The sequence below is a fragment of the Coffea arabica genome, chromosome 2c (assembly GCF_036785885.1).
Source record: "Coffea arabica cultivar ET-39 chromosome 2c, Coffea Arabica ET-39 HiFi, whole genome shotgun sequence".
NCBI classification, from domain to species: domain Eukaryota; kingdom Viridiplantae; phylum Streptophyta; class Magnoliopsida; order Gentianales; family Rubiaceae; genus Coffea; species Coffea arabica.
Genome location: NC_092312.1, coordinates 6,450,835 through 6,471,979, shown reverse-complemented (window position 1 = coordinate 6,471,979; position 21,145 = coordinate 6,450,835). Strand labels below are relative to the sequence as shown.

The 21,145-nt window shown below is 36.0% G+C and overlaps 1 protein-coding gene across 4 annotated transcripts; it reads left to right on the top strand.

The window, feature by feature from the left end:
* Positions 1-11,363: 11,363 nt before the first annotated feature.
* Positions 11,364-21,041, top strand: LOC140034968 (uncharacterized). Of its 4 annotated transcripts, none has more exons than XM_072073935.1 (12): positions 11,364-11,549; positions 11,666-11,705; positions 15,849-16,654; positions 16,773-16,848; positions 16,934-17,031; positions 18,106-18,207; positions 18,334-18,420; positions 18,834-18,950; positions 19,080-19,183; positions 19,958-20,097; positions 20,203-20,339; positions 20,471-21,041. In XM_072073935.1, the coding sequence occupies exons 3-12, from the start codon at positions 16,448-16,450 to the stop codon at positions 20,645-20,647; spliced, it is 1,245 nt and encodes a 414-aa protein (XP_071930036.1). In that variant the 5' UTR covers positions 11,364-11,549; positions 11,666-11,705; positions 15,849-16,447; the 3' UTR covers positions 20,648-21,041. The 4 variants fall into 4 exon arrangements, with proteins under 4 accessions (XP_071930036.1, XP_071930038.1, XP_071930037.1 ...); XM_072073937.1 differs by having other exon boundaries at positions 15,845-16,654; XM_072073936.1 differs by having other exon boundaries at positions 15,798-16,654.
* The last annotated feature ends 104 nt before the right edge of the window (positions 21,042-21,145 follow it).

Sequence of the window (21,145 nt, the reverse complement as noted above, 5' to 3'; positions counted from 1 at the left end):
AACCACAGTTGTCCAGTTTTGCAGTCCAGGGATTATCTCAGTGAATGGAATGATATTTTTTTCCTCCTGTGACTCATAATAACAATACATAAGTACTGGGTGAACACTATAAGAGATATACAAGTATGAACATAGACAAATGAGTCATATGTACATGGTTAGAGCAGTTACTGATAAGCACTATAAGAAATATAGAACTATGAACATAGATAAATAAGTGACATGTACATTCTTAGAGCAGTTATTGATAAGCTAGATACTGTACTTCTCTATATACTATATTTTCAGTAATTGAGTCTTGTTGGTCATCAAATATGGATGGTTTGATAAGAATTTTGATAGAGGTACTGTTTTTAGCTCTTGACAATGCTACATATAGTTGTCCATGTGAGAAAACTGGTTCACGCAAATAGATGCCAACAAAATCAAGCGTTTGGCCCTGAGCTTTGTTAATTGTCATAGCAAAACAGGGTCGGATAGGAAATTGAATGCGTTCAAATGATACTGGTGAGTCTGAATTGTTCTCTGCTCTGAAACAAATTCTGTGGATGAAGACCTCTTTTCCAGCAAATTCACCACATGTTATTGCTGCATGTATGACGTTTGAGCTCAATGATTTGCATATGAGTCTAGTGCCATTGCATAATCCCTGAGGTGCATCAATGTTTCTGAGTAACATGATAGGGCAATATGGTTTCAGAAGCAGCTTATGAGGTGGGAAACCATTTGGAGTTAAACTGTTTAGCAAGTCCTCCATGATTGTCTGGTCGGAGTTGTCTATACACTTGTCTCGGCTGATGTATTCTTGCACTTGTCCTTCTAAGTGTACAATGAGCTTCTCATTAATCTGGTCCACAAAGTCATTCTTTGTTGTCAGTATAGCACGGTTAACTGCAGATAAATCTCCCTTGGAAAAAGCTTTGAAATCTGGAAATACTGTCCTCATCAGTGCAGTCATTGAATCTTCCTCATTTGTATATCTTATTAGCATTGATAGAGGTATCTGGATAGAATTGTTGAAGATAATTGGCTCTGTTCCATTTCCAATTCGAAGTAGATATTGAGTAAATTCTGGATCATGCCTTGCTCTCATGTTTTCAGTCAGATGTATCTTATGCAGCTCTGGCCATATATATGAATTGACTATACTTGCATCAATAAATTCAGATTTTGATCCTTTTGTTACCACTGGCAAGACTTGACGAAAATCACCTCCAAAAACAATGACCTTTGATCCAAACAAATCGTTTGAGTCCATTATGTCCCTCAGAAGTTTGTCGACACTTTCAATTGACGCTTTATGCGCCATTGGAGCTTCATCCCAGATGATCAGAATGGCTGATTGAAGGAGTTTTGCTAATGAGCTCTGTTTACTAACTCTACATTGCTTATCTGCTGTTGCACCAATTGGTATCTTGAATCTTGAGTGAGCTGTTCTTCCACCTGGCAGAATCGAAGCCGCAACTCCAGAGGATGCTGTAGCAAGAGCTATGTATCCTTTTGACCTGATTTCTGCTAGTAGTGCTCGATACAAAAATGTTTTTCCTGTTCCACCTGGTCCATCAATGAAGAAGGTTCCTTTCTTATGAACAAAAACTGCATTCATGATAATGTCAAAAGCTTTTTTCTGCTCAGCATTTAGTTGTTTAATTGCTAGTAGGTCATGCTCTGGTACACAGATTCTTGTTTCAGCTATTGTATCACGAGTGTTTTTGTTCAAGTTGTCAAAGCACATGGTATTTGGAACTAAAGCATATTGATTAATGTCTTTTCCCATTGATTGCAGAAACTCATTTATTTGGTATAATACCTGGAAACGAATCTGATCAACTGATAGTTGTGGAATTCTGCTCATATCTTCAGATAATGGCTTCTCAAATTGCTCCCAAAGATACCTGGGATTTGAAGGAGGAAAATGAACAAGCAGAGTCGCAAATAATCTTCTTAAACTATATGGCATCTGATACAAACTTGCTTCTTCGAGGCATTGTTCTTGTGACTTATCAGACTCAAAGTAACCTCTTAGAATTGCTGCCTCACGGAAAGTGTGGACATATGCTCCATTTATTGTTCTCAAATCATCAAATGAAGTTGGATTGTTGACATGTGTAAGAAGCAATCTCAGAAAGTATATTTCTCCTTCCATTGGACTTGCTGTTACTATCCTGCCTATAGAATTTTTCTGTTTTCTTGGCTCCCAAGTTCTCCTTCCTGGATACCACACAAAATGTTCAGGAAACTCTTTGTAAGTGCATTTGAGATTCTGAGCTAGACAATGAGTAGAGTTCATGTAAAAGAATTCTGTTAACATAGTTCTCTTAGCAAATCTATTCCTTACTACATCGCGCAAATCTTGATCTTGTCTGAAGTTCAATGGCTGACAATTTTCTAAGTGAAGTTGCAGATGAATAACAGCAGGATGCATTTCAAATAACAAGAATCTGTATATTCTCCATATACCTTCGACGGCGCAGACCCACCTAGCTGATTGGTAGTCTTTGATTTCATCGACTGCAGATAGATGAGCATCAGGATTTGAGCCATTAGAATCGTCTGAATTCACTCGAAAGTGGATCTTGTCATGACTTTTGTAGATGTACTTGTATATGTACTTGACTGCCTTTACTGTAGAACAGATTTCGACGTTTATATGGCAGTTGAATTTTGCAAGAAGATAAGGATTGTATGGAACAACCCATCTGTTATCTAGTTGATGTCCACGAACCATGATTTTGTATCCATTGTTCCTTCTCTGATAAATGGGGTATGCATTATCTCCATGGAACGTTTTGTCAGCAAATGATTTTGGATAATTGTTTCTGCATTTTTTCTGATGTTCTCCTTGCATACAGACATTCTTTGGATTTTTTTTTCCACAAGGACCATGAATCATATGTTTGCGAACCATGTTGAAAAGATGTCGATTTTTGCTCTGATTTGGAATCTCTGCACTAACTATTTTGTCATAAGAATCTGTGGAGTAAAGTTTTGAACTTGGCTTGAAGATAATGAGGAAATGAGCGTGAGGAAGACCACGTTTCTGGAACTCAATCACATAGGTGTAAGCAGCAACAGATCCAAATATCTCTTTTTTGAATAACTCTTGCTTCAGTATATCAAGCTTTGCATGAAAGACTCGAGTCACTAAGTCTGGCCTGTTATGTGCTTCGTCTGTTGGCAGCATATGATCCTTTATTTCTGGCCATGAAGGATTACAAGTCATGGTAATGAATAAGTCTGGTTTACCAAATTTCTGTACCAATGCCATAGCATCAACATATCTCCTTTTCATGTCACGAGGACCTCCTATAAATGAAGCTGGAAGCACCACTCTCTGCCCTACCTTTGAACCTTGGCATTGACCTGCTATCACGCTATCCATAACACCTTGTAGTTGCTCTCTCCTTATGAATTCTTGTTTGCTCTTATAATAATCTAGTCTCTGACTTTCGATTTTTATGTACATATCAACAACATACTGCTGAAGTAACCTTCCAGTGTTCAGTATATTTGGACAATATTTATCTCTCATCTGCAATTTATAAGCATAATATTCTCGCATTGACACAGATTCGCTGTTGTTTTCAGGATCATTGCAGGCTGGATAAATTGAGAAAATATAAGTAATGTGTTTCCTATATATAACCAATGGATGTACTGTATTCTGCATATAAGTGAGTGGATATGTGTAATTATATAAGTAGTGCATAACTAATGTGTATAGGTAATGTATAAGTCATCAGCATATCATTGATGTATAAGTCATTAGAGGTTCGAAGTACCTTGTTCTTCAGCAGATATCATTTCTTCAGCAGATTTGTAATTGGTCAGAACAGCAGTAGATTTGGTTTTCTGAATAGATCTTTTTCTCTTTTTTGGATTGTCTCTTGTCATTCTTCTGATTCCAGGATGCCAGCCTGTTTCACCAAGTGCAAACAATAGTGGATATTGTAGAGGATCGTAACAGCCATAATAGTACTGCACAAGGTGATCATTTCCTTCTTTTGTATAAATTTGGATGTGTCTGGCATAACTTGGTTCTGAGTTTTGTCTTTCTGTCCAAAGAGCTGCAACTTGAGAGGCTGTTGGATGATTGAACACTCGTTGATCATTTTCTGAATGTGATTTGAGGACTATTTGATATGAATCTAAATTCGGAACATTTCTGAGACTTCGCAGAAAGCATGCATATGGATTTGACTTCATCAGTTCCATGATTCTCATTACTATGCTTTCTGTTAACCTTTCAGAAACTGCCATTCTATTTTGAAGCTCATGCTCTGTATCATGGAAATAAAGCTGCAGATATAATCCACATCCTCCATGCGGAATAAGGTCTTTGATGAAATGATAAGTCTGTCCTTGAACTTTGAATGTGTAAATACCATTTGTTCTCTTGCAAAGCGATTTATCATAGTGTACACCAAAAGATGTAAAAGCAAACATATTGTTATATGTTCTGACATATGTGCGAAAGGATAAAGCTTCATCAGAGTGACCAGTAAATAGTTCTACAAGAATATCTGGAAGCTTATTTTCATGTAGAAGTACTTGTCCGTCAGAGCAACAGAAATTAGGTGTCTCAGAATGCATCTTTTTTGCCCCACAGTATTGACAATCAGCTTTCGTAGGTAACCTATCTGCATTGTCATTAATAGACTGCAGTGTATGAACTCCATGAATAACTTGATTACCTGTAAAAGTATTCATTACTTGAGTGAAACTAAGAGTTGAGAGTCAAAATAATTATGTAGGAAAGTAAGGAATAATGCTCTGCAATGTGTACCTCTTTTTTTTTTCTTTCTGTTACTCATGCCTTTCATTTGTTTCATTGATGAATGTGTTGTACCTGAATAATTCAATTATCTATAATCAGAAGTGATTTCATGAGATATGCTTATATTGAGGCTTAGCAAGACTATCAGAAAAAATGAGTTGTAATAAGATTGAATGTATGTGAGTGCTAATCATAATATGATTTGGATCATTGAACTGAAGTATTTTGACAGATAGCAGAAGCAATTAAGATTCAAGGTAGTAACCTGCATTTGTCTTTGTTCTAATAGAGCCACTGTCCGGAAGTTGATACATTTGGTATGTTGGCAGAATAACTGACAGATCTATTAGAGATAAAGTTGATAAAATTCTTATGAATAATGATATCAAAAATCTTGTTAAAAACTCCAAGGAACATTTATCACCTGAAGCCTCTTCAGCAATGTCTGTCAGAAATTGGTAGCAGTTCATACATATGAATGATTCATCTGATAACCAAAAAAGTTAACCAATATGAGTGTTGATCATAATGTTCATGATTATATATAATGAACATCAATCAATAATGAATTTTGAACTCTAAATGACCTGTACTATCTGTAGAAGCTAGGCATGTATGTTTTGTCTTACAATTAGATGTAGATCCTGCGTTTAAAAATTGGAAATAGATCATTATATGAATAGAATCATGCTTATAATCTGACTACAAACACTACATGGCAAATGAATCATGTAATCTACCTTTCTGATACGTTGAGAATGAAGAAATCTGTTGCTTTGACTTTTTACTCGAGTGACTATCAGATAGTTCATCACTATTGTTTGGAGACTCAGAAATTTGAACACCACATTTTAGAGCACCTATTAAAATCAATGATTAGCATAAGGAACAATCAAAAGTGTAAGTGATCAGAATATAGTAGCTTATATAGAAATAGTACCTCTGCAGTGTCCTGCAAAATGAGAGTATAACAACTGATTAGAAGAAGCAGTTACAAATGATTTAAGACAAATGTGAATTTAGTATAGCTAAATATGTTCCTTACAGAACAGTAAATAGTATGGCTAATCTTCATTACAATCAAGAATTCGATCAACCTTCTCTTGGTGTTTGAAATTCTGAGAATCAGTTACTCTGCTAACTTTATCATTCAAAGATGAACATGAAGAACGTAACGGGAATAGTGAATGGTGAATAAACAGATAATGGAAATATAATGAGAGTATTCGAATTAGGATGTACCATGAGAACATTGTTGAGCAGCAAAGGGACGCATGACAGACGTAGAAGCTGGTGATTTGCAAGCCTGTTCAAATTGCTCTGGCAAGGACTTGGAAAGCATTTTTTCCAATTTTTTTCTTTGATAAGCCTCTCTATTCTTTCTGCGACAGGCTTCTTTTTCTTCAGGCGAAAGAGCAGCAAATTTTTCCCTCTTTTTACGATTTCGATTTTCCTTTTTGTCACGAAGTTTATGAGGATCATCCCTTACGAAGAGCTTAGAGCAGCTCATGTTTCTTATACACAGAAACCAAGCAGGAAACAAAGGCAGAGAAAAAAAAAATGCAGACGTATGCACAGATAGGTATTTTTTGTATATTTGGATGTAAACAACTATCTACGTCAAAAACACATATATATTGATGTGTAAGGAAGAAACTACCAACGTAAACAACAGGAAGCTAAGGAATACATAAGTAGAAAGCAACTAAAGTAAGGAAAAAGACAACAAGACCTCCATAAAGATAGCAAATCGCTGCTGATATGAGACACTTGATGGGAAATTTAGCTGGAACACCTGAGCAAAGATTCATATCAAAGAAATATATAGTAGTATCAAAGAAATGGAAACCTAATCCAAATAAATTGGGTTGAAGATGAAAGAATACCTGATGTCAAGGAAGTAGTAAAATGCAGGGGAACTTGCATGCAAACTGGTTCTGTGGATGTAGTAAAGTATTTGCATGAACCTGTGCTACTTGTGTATTGCAGGTCTATCAGTAAAAAACAAGAAATGTGGAAAACCGAGACAAAACAAGTGCAAATGACAAAAATAGGCATGGTTGGAACCACAGAAGGCCAGAAAATAAGCATATAAATGACCAAAAGAGTAAAAAACAAAAGGTAGTGGCAGACAATTGATTTAACATTCCAGCTAGATGATTTAACTCCTTGGTCAAAATTCAAAAGTAAAATCTGTGTGATCTTTATCTTGATGCCAAGATTTATCTCTAAAAATATGTTTAGGATTTATCTAAAAATATCTTTACTTATTGTATATATTAGGGTAAAATACACGGAACCCCCCTATGGTTTCGCGAAAAGACAGGAAACCCCCTATCGTTTAAAAACCTCCACATAAATACCCTAACTTTCATAACTAAAGTGGAAATTACCTTTTGAACCGGCTGAGTTACCGGCAGCAGGTCAAATACTCTCGTCTAACCCGTGGCCTGCTAAATTAGTAGGAATTGACAATCCAATGTATATCCAGAAACGAAACGTAAGCTTGAAAGCTTTGCCTTGAACTTTGAATCAAAATCACTCTAAGTGTACACGGAAACCTTTGACAGGACTCGGAAGAAAAAAATCAAACTGGAACTTGATATACCAAATGCAGACCTTCCCCATTGATATAGCTAGGAGCTAGCTAAACCAGTTGAACCATTAATCTTTGTTGAGGCGATTTCAGTCTTACCTTAAACGTAGAACCAAGTACTACATTAATCACTCCTAAGTCAGTCCCCTCCCCTCCAATACAAGAATATCCACAAACAAGAAGAAGGAGATAATGGCGGCAGCTGCAGTATCCACCACCACCACAGCTTCATCAATGCTTCATCAGTTGGAGTGCAACATGGACGTGGACAAACTCACTTGTGAATTCTTCTCCATCCTCGAAAACAAGTTCCTTTTTGGGTATGACGATCCCAAGTTCGTTTCCCACCTCCCCAAAATTAATACTACTCCTCCTGCTACTGCTGCCGCTGCTGCTGCTGCTTCTCCCCTCAGCACCAAGCACTTCCCAGGCGGCCGCGGCAAAGTCCGAATCCTCTCCATTGATGCTGGTGGCTCCACCGACGGCGTTCTTGCTGCCAAGTCTCTGGCACACCTGGAGGCCACCCTCCGCCGCAAATCCGGAAACCCAAATGCCCGCATTGCTGACTTCTTCGACGTCGCCGCCGGCGCCGGCGCAGGAGGCATCCTCGCCGCTCTGCTCTTTACCCGGGGGAAGGATGGAAGGACCCTGTTCACCGCCAGGGGGCATGTTGACAATGGAGACGGTGGTTAAACTACTAGCCGGGAAATTATTCTGTTTAAGGGATGACATATCAAATCCACCAGCTGGCAGGGAGGAAGCAAATTTACCAGAATTGCTCCGGCGAGCAGTCCAATTAGGGGAGAGAGCATCGTCAGTGAACTCTGAGACCGTGGGAGCGACAAACTCGGAGGGATTGTAGCTGCCGACGGGGATAGAGTCGCGAGCGGCCCGCATAGGGGAGAGCGGGGCAGCAGGAGAGAAATGGGGTATTTTGGGTATTCGACCTCCAGCCGGTAACTTAGCCGGTTATAGGTCTATTTTCACTTTAGTTATAGAGTTTAGGGCGTTTATGTGTATGTTTCTAAACGATAGGGGGGTTTCGTGTCTTTTCGCGAAACCATAGGGGGGTTCCGTGTATTTTACCCTATATATTAATATATATATATACATCTTTATGACCTATATTATATTTGTGTAAAAATATCATTAGCAACCTGAACTATACACACAATCAATTTGGGGTCCAGGGGCCAGAAGGAAAGAAGGAAAAATCTTGGCCTGAAACACGATGCCAGAAGTGAGAAGCACATTCCAAAAGCAATAAATCAACCGTGCATTTAATATTTCCAAATCATTTTTTTCGCGTGATTGTTATTTCACAAGCTGAAACACAATGAGAAGCACAAAAGCAAGGTATAACGATCAAAAAGTGCACTCCACTCGAATGTACAGCATGCTCAAGCACGGAGATGCAGTCGAAATACCAGCAACAGTAGAAGGGCCAAGTGGTTCTCTTATATATATATATATATATATATATAAACAGAAGAAGACCTCCATAAAGATAGCAAATCGTTGCTGATATGAAACACTTGATGCAAAATTTACCTCCAACAGCTGAGCAAAGATTCATATCAAAGAAGTATATAGTAGTATCAAAGAAATATATAGTAGTAATAAAATGCAAGCCAATTTGCATGTGAAGTGGTTCTGTGCATGTAGCAAACTATTTGCATAAATCTGTGGTACTTCTGTATTGTAACTGTATGAGTTAAAAAACAAGAAATGTGGAAAACCGAGACAAAACAAGTGCAAATGACAAAAATAGGGACGGTTGGAACCACAGAAGGCCAGAAAATAAGCATATAAATGACCAAAAGAGTAAAAAACAAAAGGTAGTGGCAGACAATTGATTTAACATTCCAGATAGATAATTTAACTCCTTCGTCAAAATTGAAAAGTAAAATCTATGTGATCTTTATCTTCATGCCAAGATTTATGTCTAAAAAGATGTTTAAGATTTATCTAAAAATATCTTTACTTATTGTGTATATATATATATATATTATATTTTATTGTATATATATATATATACATCTTTATGTATATATTATATTTGTCTAAAAATAAAAACCTATATTATATTTGTCTAAAAATACCATTACTTATTGCATATATCCTTTATATATATATCCATTAATTATCCATCTTTTAATTTAGAATTGGAGTTGAATTAAAATTTTAATCACTAACTTATATTTTAATCACTAACTTAAATCTATGATTTGCGATTATTATGTCTATCATAATTCAGTTCAGGTATATTTTTAATTTTTGCCGAAGGTTTAATTTAGTTCAGGTTTATTTTAATTTTAATTTTTTAATTGAGTTCAATTAGAATTTTAATCACTAACTTATATTCCATAGTTATCAAAGTCTTTCGATTAAGATTTTAATTTTAATTTAGAAATCTAATATTTCTAAATCTATGATTTGCGATTATTATGTCTATCATAATTCAGTTCAGGTTTACTTTTAATTTTTGCCGAAGGTTTAATTTAGTTCAGGTTAATTTTAATTTTAATTTTTTAATCGAATACTATTGGAACATGGATTAGCAGCCTGAAGTATACATACAATCAACTTGGGGTCAAGGATCCAGAAGGAAAGAACCAAAAATCTTAGGCTGTATACATCTTTATGTATATTATATTATATTTGTCTAAAAATTAAAACCTATATTATATTTGTCTAAAAATACCATCACTTATTCCATATATCCTTTATATATATATGCATTAATTATCCATCTTTTAATTTAAAATTGGAGTTGAATTAGAATTTTAATCACTAACTTATATTCCATAATTATCAAAGTCTTTCGATTAAGATTTTAATTTTAATTTAGAAATCTAATATTTCTAAATGTGTGATTTGCGATTATTATGTCTATCATAATTCAATTCAGGTTTATTTTTAATTTTTGCCGAAGGTTTAATTTAGTTGAGGTTTATTTTAATTTTAATTTTTTAATTGAATACTATAGGAATATGGATTACCAGCCTGAACTATACATACAATCAATTTGGGGTCCAGGATCCACAAGGAAAGAAGCAAAAATCTTAGGCTGAAGGACAATGCGAGAAGTGAGAAGCACAAGCTTCCAATGCATAAAGTGAGGTCCACATTCCAAAAGCAATAAATCAACCGTGCATTTAATATTTCCAAATCATTTTTTTCCCATGATTGTTATTTTAGGTATCCTTTATATATAAAAGATATAGACTCCAATAATTTAGTTCAAGCTTATTTGTAATTTATAAAAGAACCATAACTCTTGAATTTTCTCCATAATAACCAGGTCTATCATATTTAAGAGTGAAATCTATCAGTTTTCTCCATAATAACCACGTCTATCATATTTAAGAGTAAAATCTATCAGTTTAATTTTTTTTTCCAAAAGTTTAAATTTAATTTTAATTGAAAAATAAAATTTCTAAATCCATCTTTTATTATGCCTATCATAACTCTTAAATTTTTTTTCAGTTGAAGTTTATTTCTAATCTTTTCATTCAAGAGTGGAATAAATATTTTTTAATCGAATAATTTAGGAACATCCATCATCAGCCTGAACTATACATGCAATGAATGTGGGGTCCAGGAGAAATCACAAGGTGAAGGACAAAAGTAACGTACAACCATCAAAAAGTGCACTCCACTCGAATGTACAACATCCTCAAGCACGGAGATGCACTCGAAATCCCACCAACAGTAGAAGCCAAGTGCTTCTTATATATATATAAAGGATATTCGTGAAGTGTAGTGGCGTAGTACCACCAGAATAGGACCAGTAGCGGGAGGGTGGTTCATCGGTGCGAATGGGCTGTTTATCTACTTCCCAACGACACGCCATTAATTACTGCCATTGGATCGAAATTAGACTCAAGGCGACGCCCACTCATTTGCCAACTCACGTGCTCCGCCCCCACCCCCATCAGCATTTTTCATCGTCATAAACATTTCAGTACTCTTATAATTAATTATTATATTTATAACCCCCCCCCCCCAGTCCCGAAACACCAGCGATCCTCAGATCTTCGTTCCACCTCTCAGAACTTTTGTACCCTCTCTCGCTGTGTCTTTCGGAGGCTTACTCTTTGAAGGATGAAGGTGACGGTCGTTACACGTAGCGGCAGAGAACTAGTAAAGGGTGGCCTTGACCTCGATGATTCCGTATGCTATTCTATTCGTCCTCTTCTTCTCTTGTTATTTTCTCAATTTAGCTAAAAGTTATTTGCAACACTAGAATTGAGAGAAAATATGATGGGTTTTGGGCTCTGTCCTTGTAGGCTACTGTTGCTGATCTTCAGGAGGCAATCCATAAGCGAAGTAAGTCTGTAGAAAATGCTTCTCACATTGCTTTGCTTTCTTGGGTTTCGTTATTTTCGAGGTTTATAATCTGAGCTGAATTCGTGTTTGTTATTACGAGTGCCTGTGCAAGTCTGCTTGTTCTTGCAAGTTTCCCTCTTTTTTATGCCTGGATAGTAGATATTATAGTTTTTTTTTATGTGATGCCCGTGAGATAAAAAAAAAATGTTTGTAAAATAGGTTGATCATGCAAGCAAATAAATTTTTGAAAATAGTCCACAATCCAAACATACCCATTTCTCGACATTGGCACGGTTTATTTTTACTATTACAAGCAGTATGTTATTATTGTTCAATCCTACCAGGTTCTTCTGGGTTAATTAGCCGTGTTTTCGTTCGATTTTATTTTTTTTCAATTGAATGGATAGAAATATCCAGTTTGAACCTTTCTTAAAATTGACTGTGGAAAGGAGCGAAAGTTCTGAGATTTCTTACACTTTCTCTTGCCTCTTTTGTAAAGATCGAGGGCAGATGGCCTCTTTTGCTCATGAATAGACACATTTATGCAAAAAAAAAAAATGGAAGGATAAACCAATATACACCATTTAAGAAATGTCAAACTGAGAAATTCTTGACAACATTAGTTCAGATTACAAAAAAACTTAAAATTTGAATGGCCCTGCAAATTGTCAAAATCTTAAAACAAAAAAGTGACTATTGAACTCCCTTTGCACCTCTAAATAAGTCTTTAGAATTACTGACATGAAATTGACTTTCTCAAATCTTAGTTATGTTTGTCCTATAGAACCCATCTAAACTTTGGAATTCTAGGTTAAAGAAATGCATCAGAGAATTATTACTGGCCATAAAAATATTAGTATTAACTGCTATACATCCGTACTTATATGAAAATTAATCATGAAAAGTGTAAGAGAAAATGGTAGCATAGACATAAAATGATGGGAAATTTCACTGATGAAGAGCTATGCTTTACCTATCTTATTTTGGTTGCCTAGAGTTCAGAGGTTCAAGATCTTCCAAAAAATTCTGAGAAGAATGTCTCAAATTGGTACTTTCCATTCATAAGGAAAACATTCACAGAGCAACAAGCTTTAAAAAAGTTATGGAAAAAATGATATTCTGTAAAATGAAAAGAAAAAAGAAAGCCATGACCTCTAGTGGTAATGTCTTTCACAACCCAATAAGTCTATGATTTGGTAAAACTCATTCAGTTCTTTGTATAATACAACAGAGGCGGATTTACAGTGGGGGCACTGGGGGCACGGGCCCCCACTGCCCTCCTTAAATTCCTATTATACTCCTATAATTTTGATACAATTTTAATGGTGCCCCCAGAATTTTTTTAAAAAAATATGAAAGAATGGATCACAAAATTTATATCATTCACTTTCCTCCTCTAAGGACCAAATATCAATTATATCAGTCATTACTTTTGGTCCCCACTCTCCAAATTCCCTTTACTCTGTGGTCCCCCATTTCACTTCACAACCCACGACTCCTCTTCTTCCACACCCAACTAACTACTCTTTCTTTTTATTACTTCATCCAATCATCATTAATCATTTACTTCCTTTGTCCCCATTCCCCAATTTTCTTTTCCTCTTTTGCCTCTTGGTTGTCCCCACTGAAAATGGTCTCTCCCATCAAATAGTCCGATCCTATCCTGGTTTTCCTGTCATGAAAATGGTGTTGTTGACTACTTCAAACAGTGTTCCATTAAAGGAGTAGGCTTTTTGAAAGCCAAGACCTGCTTTCTTCAGTTCAACCGCAAGAAACCAGTCATTGAAGCTGACTTCTTTCCAATTAAATAACGTGATACGGGGCACAAAGGAAGTAAAGGGACCTGAGTCTGCTACAGTGCCACTGATTTGCAACTCTTTTCACCAATTTTGGGAGACCATTAAAATCAGGTTCTAAACAATTACTTATTATTATTATTATTTTAAATTTGTTTGCAAATATATTTCTAGAGCATGAGATTATTACTGTTTTAGAGAAATTTGAAAATTGATTAGTTAATGTAATAACTAATAAATGGGTTATTTGATATTTGATAAATATTTTAACTTGTGAAATGGTGATTTTATAGATTTATAATTTATTTTTTATTTTTCTTGATTAGTTTCTTATTTGGAGTTAATGTAATGATGAATAGAAGGCCATTTGACATATATTTTAACTTTTAAATTATTCTTATATGGATCCTTTTGTCTAATTAACTTGATTAGGTTCATATATTCTGATTAATGATTTGATATAGTAATGAATGAATAAGTTGTGATTTGATATAGTAATGATATGTTGTGATTAATGATTTAATAAATAACTTTAACTTGTAAAATAGTTCTTGGATAGATTATTAGATTTTATTGGACATTTAATATTTTAATTGGATTAGTATCTTATATATTGATTTTAATTTCTTAAACTATGGAGAGATATTTCAAGAGGAAATCAATGGAAAAAGAGCCGTCTAATAAAGAAGAAGCCAAGGATAATGAAGGTGCAAAAAATGACAATAAAAGAAGTTTTTAAATAAAATTATTATTACATTAATAATTTTGAGTTTGTCTTTTTATGTTTTTCATGGAATATACATATCAATTGTACTTGTTAGTGAATTTATTTATTTTTTGCCCAAAAAATAAAAAAAAAAGAGTAGATAAAAAAATTTTAGTATTATTTGTGCCCCCACTAAGATTTTTTTCTGGCTCCGCCCCTGTAATACAATAGCACCAAAAATTTGAAGTGTTTTTCGCAACATGATCATAGTCTGTACAAAGAAAAAAGGGAAAAAAATCTCAAAGCTGTTTCAAAAATAAATACCGTACATATATGAGACAATTCAAAAGGTATCCACCATTCAAAAATAATGTATTAGCAGCATGCAAATAATGAAGGACCTAAGGCTAAAATTAAAGAACAACCCTATCCAATAGTGACCACCCTTCAATCCAAAAGCCGAAAAAAAGGAAAAATATAGCATTGTTAACTTGAAAATCTTACTATTCCATGAACTGGTTATAGAATGATTGAATCTTGATTTGTTCACGCCTTTAATGTAGTGATGTATGTTAATAACATAACAAAAAGTACGGAAAAAAAGATAATTTAAGAAAATGGGATCTGAATGCAAACGAATCCTAACATCTTCCTGTTATTTCAGCTGCAAAAAATTAAGTATACCTTTTCAACAAATGAAGAAACTAGAAAGACCAACAGATCATATCAAATTTTTTATTGCTACAAAGATAGAAACCATTTTAGGGACCAGTAAATCTACTATAATTTAGACTATTCGCAAAATGTTATCCCCATTAGACGATTAGAAGCCAATCTTAGCTTCTCAGAACCAAATCAACAGGAATTTTATTTTAAAAAATTGGAATTTTTGTAAACTAAAATAAATAAATGATGTTCTCGTAAAAGAAAAGGGAAAGGCAAGATCTGAAGAGGTATTGAAAACAAGTATCTAAATTAGTAGGGCTCTATCATCACTTACAGTGCTATTGGCTGTTTGTCAAAGAAACCCCAAAAACTAAGAAGGCACCAAATATTTTCTTGTTAAGGATTCAAATACCGAAAACCTGAAAAAAAAAACCAAATATTTTCTTGTTAAGGATTCAAATACCGAAAACCTGGAAAATTACAACCAAAACTTAATTTACCAAAATAAAAACATGAAATCTACAAACTTTTCCCACCTGCAATCACAAAAAAAAAAAAGGTCAAGTTCAGATCAGATAAGTAAAAGGAGAAAACAACATGAACAGAAAATTTAATGAAAGAAAAATCTCAAAATGTTCAGATTCAATAGGTAAAAGGATTTCAGATTTGTCTCTATCACTTGCTTATCACATGCATAGATAGAAAAATGGTGAAAGGAAGAAGAGGTTTTTGACCAAAAAAAAAATAATAAGAGAGAAGAAGAGGAGAGGAAGACGATCAAGCAGATGCAGAAACATCTGAAGGCCTTTTATCTTGCAATGTAAAAAAAAATAAACAACATTAGTTTGCTCCAAAAGCTGCAACTAAACTCCTCATCTCGCTCAAAAAAGGGAAAAAATTAAATGGCTAGATTATTTTTGGCAGAGGAAGAAAGAAGCTCGGAGCAAATTATTTTTTTTCTTCTCACCAAGACAGATAGAAGATAAGAAGATGAAGATGATGTTGAAAAAAAAAAGATGGAAGAATGAAGAGTGAGATGATGATCATGAAGAAGGAAAAGATCAGGGGCGTCTCGGTGATGCTGAAGAGTGAGGGACCATGGACTGAGAGGAGAGGAAAGGACTGTTCAGAATTCTGAAGCATGGAGTAGTCAATTCTTACCAAACCCACATGGGTTTCTTTAGGAAGCAAAGAAAGGAAATCGAAAATAAAGGTGCGAAAGTGGGTTGAAGGAAAAGGACAATTACTATTATCATTACTCTCTTTAAAGGTGCGAAAGTGGGTTGAAGGAAACGGACAAACAGTCGGTGGCTCACAAACGCAATTCACAGCCCAATTGCAAGCAGCAGGTCACGTGAACGGCGCATGGCGGACGACAACTTTTCAGCAAATCACCAATTGACATGTCAGCAAAAACACACACCTTCGGGCAAGTTCCTAAGCACTTAGTCTACCTTAGGTTGATAAATCCAGAATGTGAGGCTTAAGGCATAGCCTGGGTTTATAGTGTCATCTCGGCCCTGGTGTTCCTCCCTCGCAGAGTCTCTCGATCCATTCATCCAGTCTCTCGAAGCATGTCAATGGCGATATTTCAGCACGTGGTCACAGCACCCTTTGCACGCGCCGTAAGGTTCCGTACCCTGACTGTCGCCTGTAGCACCGTAACTTTACCTTCTCTCAAGAAGAAGGCCGAGGCATCATCAAAAGTGGACTTGCAGTCGCAGGTTCTCCTCGGCATGTCTGAGCAAGAGCTTCAACAACTTGCCGTCGATTTCGGTCAGGTATAGTTTTAGTGGGTTTAGCCTAAAAGCATAAATGGACCAATCAATTTTCCATCTTCAGTTGCTTTTCTGGAAATATGAAATTCTTGTTGTAACTAGCAAGTACTTGTCATTTTAGGAACGCTACAGAGGTAAACAATTGCACCATTTACTGTATAAAAGAAAAGTTAAAGAAATTCAAGACTTTAGTCAAGGTGAGTAATTTTTTTTTCCAAATCTTGCCTAATTTTATTCAACTTTAATTGGTAATTTTTTTGGGGTAATTTTTTGGATGAAAAGTGCCATTGGCATTCAGGAATGAGTTGCAGGAAGCAGGATGGAGAGTTGGGAGGTCACCAGTATATAAGAATGTTACGGCATCTGATGGCACCATTAAGGTAGTTTCTTGACAAAACTGGCTCGGCTCTTGGTGGTGGTTGAGCTAATAATATATATCTAAACAAGATTCTAGTTTGAATGGACATATACATATACATATACGTATATATATAGATATATGTATATATGTATATGTATGTCAGCATTGAGCATCCATGGAGGATTGTGTTAGATAAAGAGGAGGAAACCAAAGAGAAGATTATTTCTTATTTGGTAACAAACATGTATTCATTGAGGACACTAGACTTCTACAAGAACTAGTTAATTCACCTGAAACCTGAAGCTTTGGAGAGTTGGCGAATTAAAATTGAAGAATGATTTGAATGATTTCCTTTTACAATAGAAAGTCTGGAGCCGTAAAGTGAGGCAAGTTATTTCTTTTCTCAAGGAAATTTGGCAGGAAGCTTTTTTGGGATGTGGGAGCACTTATTGTCTAGATTCTATTTTGGTTTGTAAGTTTGCGTCGGGTGAAATTTGAATCACAGTTTGTAATTGGGATCGCTGTAGGGTAGTATCAATATGGAGAAAACGAGTAAGGTTCACTGAAATTGCCATCAAAAGTTTAATTATGTCTCAGAGCTTGTGCCTTCTCTCAGATGACCTAGAGATCTCTGGGTCTCAGGCTCTCGGCATTTGTGAATCCCGTTGGCAAAAGAAGCAATCAAGGAATATTTTTAATTGTTTTTAGACTCGCTAGAATTGGCACTAAGATTACATGATTCAGGAACTTGCTTTGCATAGAACTTGGGTTTCCAGTATTCATAGTGCTAAGTTTGGTGATAAACATCATGGTTGTCTCATGCATAAAAATGTCATGTCCTAAGACTACAGGAGTGCATAATAATGTCATGCATAAGTTGCCTTCGCCATGACTCTCTGTTGCTCATTATATGTATAAACATGAAGCAAGAACATGCGCATATCCAGATTTAGTCCATCTCAATTCTTTCCAAAGTGATAGATTTGGCTGTCTTTATATGCCTACTTTTTGATTATGTCTTGTGATATCTTGTGACTTTATATGTCTACTGTCTCATTATATCTTGTGACTTTTTATTATTTCATCTTCCCAGTTACTGATAAAATTGGAGGACAACCGATTGGTTGAAACTGTTGGGATACCAGTGGAAGATGATAAAGGTTCAGTCAGGTTGACTGCATGTGTCTCATCCCAGGTTATTTTCTACTGCAAAAACGTTTAAATGTGGTGGTTTATATATCCATTTTTGGGATATCTATTTTAACATTGAGTACATAGTCCCTGTTGATTCCATTGTTAATCTTCTCCCTGTGTCAATTAGGTAGGCTGTCCATTGCGCTGTTCCTTTTGTGCCACTGGCAAGGGGGGATTTGCAAGAAACCTTAAGAGGCATGAAATTGTAGAGCAGGTATGTCTTACATCTGTTTGATGCTATTTTTGAAATTTACATCAGGTGACAGATGGGCTCTCTTTCACTTGGAGGTGCTGTGAGAAAAATTTCCCTGCCTCGTTACCTCCATCCTCAGGACTCATGGCATCTTTTTCTTATTAAATCAACCTAGGCTATTTATCCACTGCTGCGTCCCTTATTCCCTTAGTTAATCGTCCTTAGGATTCTCGTTGTACCCTTCTTTCCCCAAAAAGTCCAGTGAGTTTCCTTTGTTTACATGCCTGCTGTTTGTTTGTGAACATAAGTTTATACACTTCTGAACTACTGATGCTAAACTTTTGTCATTTTATTTAGTTGTGGATCCTGTTATGGTCTCTGGAAGCACTCTGTACGTGCTGCATTTAAGTAGTCCCATGATCATAAATGTGCAGGTGTTGGCAATAGAAGATGTTTTCAAGCACAGGGTTACAAATGTCGTGTTTATGGGAATGGGTGAGCCGATGTTGAACCTTAAAGAAGTTCTTGAAGCACACCGTTGCCTGAATAAGGTCCTCTATGCCTCTCCACTCTGAAAATTCAAATTGCTCCAAAATCTAACATAGGTGGTGTATTAAACTGTGTAGCTAGTTTTTTTTTATGTGGATGTAAAGATTGTTCACATGCCATCCTTTGTTCAGGATATCCAAATTGGGCAGAGGATGATCACAATATCAACTGTTGGAGTTCCAAATACAATAAAAAAGCTGGCTTCTCACAAGCTTCAATCGACGTTGGCTATTAGGTAATGTCATTGCATATTCTGCTTTCTGGACTGAAAAGGGATAGAAATGTTTCCTTGTGTGTTTGCACAATAGACCTTCAGGCATTGAACTGTTATATCACTGTTCAACACGTCCCTGATGGCTGTTCTATTCTGTTACAAGGAAAGGGGAAAAAAAAGGGTGGAAGCCCTTTCTTTCTGCTTCTCTTAAAAGCAGTTTGACATAACTTCTAGATAAGTCCAACGAAGTTAGAAGATGTTGCTCTTTATGCTGTTCAATTCACTGGTCATCATGCTTAGGTATAAGGAAGTATATTTTGCTTCCTTGAGCTACAGTAGAAACCTGACAACATCAGATTGCACCAGTTTGTTTGAATTCATAGGTACAGGAATTATGGGCATTATTCCTGGTGGAGTTAATAATTCTGGTGATTGCCAAGCTTAGGCACGAACTCAAATGGTCTGAACTTTTGCTAATTTACCTTAATCTCCCCTGGTTTCCATCATTATCGCGGGCACGGGTCTAATATTTCACTAACTTCCTCTTCAATCTTTGTCTGATGAATGTCGGGAATTATCAGGGTGGTTAGTGTGATTTAAGAACTTAGTGGAGGTTCTCGTAGTTACCATAAAACTCAGTTAATATCATAATTTGCCGATGATTTTTCCAGATATCATTGCTGACCATCCTTAAAAACTAGTTGTTAAGCTGTGAAAGCCTAGAACATCTTTTCCTTAGCTAAGCTTACTTCAACTCTGATTCGTGATGTGTCATTTCCTTCACATTTTGTCCAGCTTACATGCTCCAAACCAGAAACTCCGCGAAAGTATAGTACCAAGTGCAAAGTCCTATCCTTTGGAAGCAATCATGAAGGATTGCAGGGACTATTTCCTTGAAACCAGTCGACGGGTGTCTTTCGAATACACACTTTTAGGTATTCCAGACTTCTGCGAGTAAAAGGTTTTCATGACTTCAATTGTTTGATAGGCATGCAGAGAGGAAGTAACAATAGTTTTGGCTTTTATTTGTTCTTGTGAAGCTGGAGTCAATGACACCATTGAGCATGCGTTAGAGTTAGCAGAACTGCTTCATGAATGGGGTCGTAGTTACCATGTCAACCTGATACCGTTTAATCCAGTTGAAGGATCTGATTACCAGCGTCCATATAAAAAATCAGTACGCGTTTTATCTCCCTTCTTCTTTGGATGTTCATTTTGGACCCTTTAGCTTTCCCAATTTAGTTCTAAACTATTTTTTTCTAGCAAGAGCGGGGTCAACTGATAGGTATAATAAATTTGGTTATGCAGACTCTTGCATTTGCAGCCGCTCTGGAGTCCCGTAAAATAACCGTCAGTGTCCGGCAGACTCGAGGTCTTGATGCTAGTGCTGCATGTGGACAGCTGAGAAATCAGTTCCAAAAGAGCCCTCTGCTTACTGGTGCCGAGGACCAGCAATCAAACTCAGAGATTGCAGTTAGTTGTTGATCCAGGATTCACCTGTTGCTACCTTCTGCAAGTTAGGTGGAACAGCTGCTTCATGGGGGTAAAGTCCTACTAGGTTAGCATCACACTCAGCTCTCGTGGCAATCAATGGATAACATCCCACAGGAGCAGAAAAGATTTTCATCTTAACAAGAGGATTATTCAGTGAAATTGAAGAAAATTATGAAAAACTGCAGATTTTATCAAATGCAGGCGACAATACTCGAGAGCTGAGAGGAATTGCAAATGGGGATGGAGGTCTTAAAGTACAACATGGTGTATATTTTTTCTTCAGGAAATGGCAGTCTACGAACGATTTTGTGAACTTGCTGAAGTTCATTTAAGCTACGACTACAGTTTCGATATTGCTAATAAGAGAGAGATCACTTTTGAGCTCTTTCTAAAATTCTCAGCCATATGTAAAAGGAAAAATGAAGAGACATTTGACACCCTATGGAGACTATTATATATACCAACCTTCTGTGGCAAAAATTGAATTAC